Source organism: Melanotaenia boesemani, chromosome 13, assembly GCF_017639745.1.
Source record: "Melanotaenia boesemani isolate fMelBoe1 chromosome 13, fMelBoe1.pri, whole genome shotgun sequence".
In the NCBI taxonomy this organism is placed as follows: Eukaryota; Metazoa; Chordata; class Actinopteri; order Atheriniformes; family Melanotaeniidae; genus Melanotaenia; species Melanotaenia boesemani.
The window spans coordinates 23,602,072-23,608,071 of NC_055694.1; the positions used below are offsets into that span (position 1 = coordinate 23,602,072).

General features: G+C 38.5%; 2 protein-coding genes across 2 annotated transcripts; one reads left to right on the forward strand and one right to left on the reverse strand.

Annotated features, from left to right (window-relative positions):
- Positions 1-89: 89 nt before the first annotated feature.
- Positions 90-2,633, reverse strand: smim1 (small integral membrane protein 1). Its single transcript, XM_042004883.1, has 2 exons — positions 1,858-2,633; positions 90-1,025 (listed from the first exon to the last, which is right to left on the reverse strand). The coding sequence occupies exons 1-2, from the start codon at positions 1,947-1,949 to the stop codon at positions 899-901; spliced, it is 219 nt and encodes a 72-aa protein (XP_041860817.1). The 5' UTR covers positions 1,950-2,633; the 3' UTR covers positions 90-898.
- Positions 2,634-3,223: 590 nt separating this feature from the next.
- Positions 3,224-5,766, forward strand: tmem82 (transmembrane protein 82). Its single transcript, XM_042004882.1, has 6 exons — positions 3,224-3,521; positions 3,631-3,700; positions 3,808-4,012; positions 4,326-4,740; positions 4,917-5,104; positions 5,681-5,766. The coding sequence occupies exons 1-6, from the start codon at positions 3,428-3,430 to the stop codon at positions 5,729-5,731; spliced, it is 1,023 nt and encodes a 340-aa protein (XP_041860816.1). The 5' UTR covers positions 3,224-3,427; the 3' UTR covers positions 5,732-5,766.
- The last annotated feature ends 234 nt before the right edge of the window (positions 5,767-6,000 follow it).

Consider the following 6,000-nt stretch of genomic DNA (forward strand, 5'->3'; position numbering starts at 1 on the left):
TTAATAAGGAGATAAATTAATTAGACTTAATTAAAACCCCAGTTTGAAAAAAGACACACCACAGGTTCATCAAGAGCAAATTATATATGTAGTGTTTTAATCAGTGTGTTAATGAGGAATTTGTTTAAATTTTTATCTTTATTATTGCAAAAATAAGTAATAATTGTGTAACTTTGAAGTTTTGGTTTTACTAAATGATGCTCCTCTTGTTAATGCTACAATTACTTAGTGAAGCATCCCTTTTTTACCTAGATAAGAAAAACAACAAAAAAAAAGCCCTACATGCTGACTCTGGATCTTTGGAGATCGTGTACTGATAAATGATTCATGTACATCTGTTTGTCATACAGAAAGAAACTGCTGAAGCTACAGTTTGAAATATTTACACAGCTGCTCAGAACATGCAGAATGAACCAGGCTCAAACAAGAGCTGAAGGTCTGGATGATTGAGACTGACACACTGAAACACATGCAAAATCAGCCAAATCTAGAACCGAGCAAGTCAAAATGTTCCACTACTGAGTCTGCTGCAGCGCACAGTCACATCACAATAAATTATGAGTGGAACTAGAGTGTCTGTAAATAGTAAATCAACCGATATCGGCTATGTCACAACAGAAATTTGAAGAAATTCATTCCCTGTTGGAGATACATAGAAAATAAAGAGTTTGTTGTGTTAGCGCCACAATTTATGTTACTATTTCTGCAGGAAACAAAGCAGCCATGCAGGGTTTCAGAATTCCCATTCATTTAATAGACTGCAATTTTACAAACCTTGATTTTAAAGGTATGAATACTGAATTTATGTTATTTCTGATATAAATAAAAACATTTCTAGTCCAAACTTATCAAAAACACATCTACAATGCTCAAGCTTTTTCTTTTGTCCTGGCTTCTGCTACAAACACCTATGAATGTAGTATCCTGTCATATATCCTAAGATGTAAAGGGACACCAGCGCAGCTACAGCTCCTGCTATCTTCACTGCTAATCCAGTGCTGCCAACACACACTCTGTTGTAGATCCTGTAAATGTAAAAGAAATAGAGGCACAGTCATGTCAAGCAGCCATTAATTTTTATTGTGTATCATAAGGTAGTACTGCTCCTTACATTGCAGCAGCAGTATAGCAGTCATATGGTATATTTACATGCTAACATGCAAAAACCGACTTAGATTTAGAGTAAAATCCTCGTTTTTTCATGGTGAAAAAGCCTCTGAAACTGCAGGATGTTAAGAAAGTAGAATATGGAGGTCTTTCAAAATGGGACTTGAGAGAAGGAGAATTAGAATCTGCCCCTGAGAGGGCAAAGGAAGTAGTCACAATGGCAACATAGATTTACCCGCTGCTGTACAGCAGTGCTGTCACCACTCAGCTGACACCGCCTTGATGTGTGTAAGTAACTAGACAATGATGCTGAGCTGAGCCGCTGCCGTTTGGCATTTGTGAATTTCCAAAGAGGAATAATGGCAGGTTAATGAGGATATATTTTCTTTTCCCGCAACAGGACACTATGCAGAAAGGGCTTGGGAAAGTCAAAACAAGATGGACGGATAAAATTGCATTTACTTTCCTTACTAATGTTGTAATCTGATTTTCACAACACAATTACTGTGGCTAAAAGCATTTAGGATTATATATATATATATATATATATATATATATATATATATTACTAATTAATCTGGTTAATCTATTTATCACATTTTATTTATATTTACAATTGGAACAACTGCACAAAATATTTTGCACTCAGCATTTTTTTTATTCAATCAGCTGAGATCAAGCAATAAATAAACAAAAATAACAACCTTAAAAATGCCATCTTTCCATCTCCACATGTCCTCCCTGTCTCACCTCCTTACAGCAGACTGTGAAGCATCTACATTCATGTTGACGTCCTCGTTCCAGCGATCATAATGCACGCTGCGGGTACTGTTAGAGTCCATGACAAAGGTTTTCTCTTCTTCTCAGAGGTTGTGCCCACTCACTGCTTCACTGTTCAGCCTGGATGCATGAACTCTCTGCCTTGACACAGTAAAGATTCAGAGATTTAAGTGTGTAACAAAATAGCAACATGTTTACACCAAGGATTACATCTTGACAACAGTCAAGCACAATCACTGAAGCTTTAGGCATTAATCATCTACTTGTACAACAGAATAACAGTTAAATGTTTGATTTGAGTGTGTTTTACAAATTGAACAAATAAGCTCAGAAGCTAAATTTATCAAGTTACTGCAATAAGAAATTAAAAGTAAAAGCCAGTCCTCATCTGTAAGCCAGAAACTCACCAGCCTGCTCAGCACTGTTAAATCCACCACAGACAGTCATATCTGCTGCTCTGTATGAAACCTTGACCATAGTTCACATGTTCACTAGGGTCAGCCTGTCATAAATCCATTGCTCCCCATCCAGTTCTTTGTCTGACTCCTTTTTTAAAAAAGCCAGTCCAACCCTGTGGGATTTCTTAGTCCCCAGTTTCACAACAATTTGTGCAGACAAGAGGACTTCACATCAAAGCCAGCCAGTGTCATTTTAATGACTTGATGTCTGAAAGAAAGGTGGATGTTTTGCTTCAGTAATGACATCCACCTTTTAGTTGAAACAGAAGTAAAAGAATTCAGGACTCTTAGTTGTTTACATTTGCTTATGTATGTAAAATATTGGCCAAAAACCAACTAAGTAATTACTTGGTTTTACATATAAACAGAGATTTTAGGCTGATCTGCATGTGAAGACAATCTTTAGCATCACGTTGCTTGTTGAATTAACCTGCTTCCAGACTACTAATACACCTTTTACTTTTGATTCTGTACGGTGCCCAAGCATATAACCATATCATTTATGGTTAGAAAAAATTTCTCTCCTCACATCATACCAAAGGCCTCGTGTCTTTCATTTGAGACACTGATTGATCCTTTCTATGGCGGCCTAATATTTTTAGTTTAACTCTATATATCAGTGTTTCAACACTGCAGGTCCAGAGCACCAGATTAATTTCCCTTTAAGATTTTATCTTATTTAAATAAAACTCACTTAGAAATTAAACTTGAGACAAAGTATGATTTTTACATAGGCACTGTGTCCCAGTCTGTACAATTTCCTGTAGCTTGCAGATCACTAGAGAGGAGGGTGAAGCGTTATTGAGAATGTGAGGTTTTTGCCATGGTGCAATAACCTCCATTATCTTGTTCTGACTCAAACTGCTTCACCAACCCTCTAATGACCTTTGGTACGAGACAAAGAATGAGCTTCTGGATGAGCAAAGCGCAAGGCTGAAGCAACAGAAATAAACAGATGAGCTACTCCACATGATTGAAGCTCGATCTTAAACAGAAACGTAAAACATGAATCTGATTTTAACTTTTATGCATTTTTCTAAAAACCTATCACATTTATACTGAATTCTCTTAAAGGTAGGACTATGTTTTCCTTTATCACGTCGTTCCTACCGACTTCCTACTTCTTACCAGAGTGGCTGATTCAAGATATAAATCCACTGAATGGTTTCCTTCAAGGTGAGTTGATCATTATTTCTTTTACTCTGATTTTGAATATGTCTACAGGCTGTTAACTGTGTGAACAGCTGGAGTTTGTGATGAATATTCAGTGTTATGTGACCTGTAGGGCTGGTGGGGGCATGTGGGATCTCTGTGCTGTGCTCTCTGTTAAGAGTGCACATATTGTTAGAGGACAGGTGAGTAAATTTCCCAATGATACACAAAGTAAGTGCTTGAAGATTCCTGTTATTTAGTTTAATCATCCTCATGGAGATACGATGTCTTTTTTTCCTGTAAATTACAGCTGGAGTGTGAAAAATGTCGAAGGAAAATCGAGTGAGAATGAAAGGACGACCGGTCACCAAATAAAGACTAAAACTGGACTTGCTGGAATGCTCCATTTTGTCTTTGTGACTGGGGTACTGGCTGTCGTGGGGTATCGTGTGGCATCACTGGTAGTACTAGAATTTTCCCTCCGGGCCATTTCTGGATTTGTTACAGCTGGACCGGTGAGGAAGTAGAAATATAAATTAATACTAACCTGTAACTTTAACATGCTATCTCCATATCAGATGGAATTTGTGAACTCATATAAGCTGTAAATGAGTGTCAAGCATTGTCAGGATCAACTGTTTAGAGAAACCACTTTTGCATATTTTGTCCTTCCTGTAATTATCATTAGTGGGATCTGTATGTGTTTTAGAGAGAACCGGTCCTCAGATGCATAAATATATTTTAAAAGCCAGCAGGAAACAATTGGGCTGACAGAATATGGATTGTAACAAACAGCTCATCCTCTGCTATCCTCCTTTTATTTCCCAGGAATCCGGGAATTTTCTAAAGCAGCTGTTAGTGCAAAGCCAGTTTTCTCTGGGTTGTGCCCTGAACTGTAGTTTGCACTTTCTCCATGAGGGGGCATCCCAACGCTGGCTATGCTTGCTCCTAGCAGCAGCACTCAGCTGGTTCCTTGCAAGGCAGGCCACAGGCCTTCTGCATCATGTCACAGCTCTCTATGAACTCCACAGCTCACAGCGCTACTGCGGCATTTGCATCAGCCTCCTCACATCAGGCTGCTATCTACTGCCCATGCTGTGCAGGACTATGATAGTTACTTTCTTTGTGGCTGTGCTGGCAGCTGTATCAATCATTAACCAACAGTTTCTATCTGCAACGGAGGCCCTGAGGTTTTGGACACCACTGACCATCTGCTACACAATGTTGGTGGTGTACATGCAGGGTGAGGAACATGCAAAAATATAACAGTTATGCTAACTTTTATGGCACAGAGCGCATTAGACATTTAAAAGCATAATAGTATGATCACATCTCTGAATCAGTGATGATCTGGTTGTACAGACCTGTCCGTCACTCTTTATTTTTCTCTAATGCTGCTTTGATTTATTGGTCATGCAGAGGAGCAGCATCGTCTGCCAAGCAGTCAGGCTGTCCTCACCACAGTAGTGGTGCGTCTTGGGGGTTTAATGATTCTGATGCTGACGGTGGGACGCTGGGCTGACGTGCTTCACATTCTAATGTGCTTCCTGGGTGAGGCCAGCTGTTTAATCCCCACAAAGGATTTGCTGGATGCAGCATCCTCACAGGTCAGTGATTCTCTGAAAGCAGCACACAGGGCCAAAAACATATTCTACCCATTGGGACCAATTAAGTGGGGCAGAATATCTATGTGTTCATTTAACTAGGTCCAAAAATTAGGCTAAACTTCTCAAACTTGTATCCCAGATGGGGGACGGTTTAGGACCCCCCCAAGACAGATTCAGGTCAAAGTGATCTCTGGTTCAGAAAACACAGCCTACATTTTTTGTCACTGTTATTAAATATTGAGGGTTTAAAATGTTTTGAGATAATGCAGATCAAATCAACAATGTCATTTATGGATTTTTCTTTACTTTAAAGAGGGTTAGATCTATTTTGACAAATGTAAGAGATTGTGTTTGAGGGAGATAAATAAAAAGTGAACACAACCAGAAGCTCCTTTAAAACCCCAAACAATTTGGCATTAATGATATTCTGTACATTAATACATCATACATGAGCAGTGACATATTATCCTGCCATACTCTCTAATATGTACTCCTCCTGGCCAGCAGCTTGACAATACAGCTGTTATCACTGCATAATACATGACTTCATCTGTCATGTCTGTTGTGTGCATGCAGGATGAAGAGGATTATACAAAGTATGTAAAGAGAAAACGTCAACAAAGATGACCACATCAGAAGGAGCATCACCGCTAGCATTACACAAATCAATAGAAGACATATGGACATATCAAATTATAGCTTTCGTACCATCAATGTTATGAACTGTCATTAAAAATTCTGATTTGCTTTTTGTTCGTTTCATGAAGTCTTTTGGGAACATAAGACTTTCTCTGCTGTAATAAGAATTTACTCTGGGTTTATTTGACTTTGAGATGCTTCATTGTTCAAGTCAGGAATGACTTCATATTCTTAAAAAAAACACTTTCTTTTGGATT

Excerpts from the sequence above, each read along its gene's own strand:
- tmem82 (XM_042004882.1), top strand. The coding sequence starts at position 3,428 with ATGTTTTCCTTTATCACGTCGTTCCTACCGACTTCCTACTTCTTACCA. Across the intron at positions 4,741-4,916 it reads GTTGGTGGTGTACATGCAGG|AGGAGCAGCATCGTCTGCCA; the intron begins GTGAGGAACATG and ends TTGGTCATGCAG. Across the intron at positions 5,105-5,680 it reads TGGATGCAGCATCCTCACAG|GATGAAGAGGATTATACAAA; the intron begins GTCAGTGATTCT and ends GTGTGCATGCAG.
- smim1 (XM_042004883.1), bottom strand. The coding sequence starts at position 1,949 with ATGGACTCTAACAGTACCCGCAGCGTGCATTATGATCGCTGGAACGAG. Across the intron at positions 1,026-1,857 it reads TCACAGTCTGCTGTAAGGAG|GATCTACAACAGAGTGTGTG; the intron begins GTGAGACAGGGA and ends TTACATTTACAG.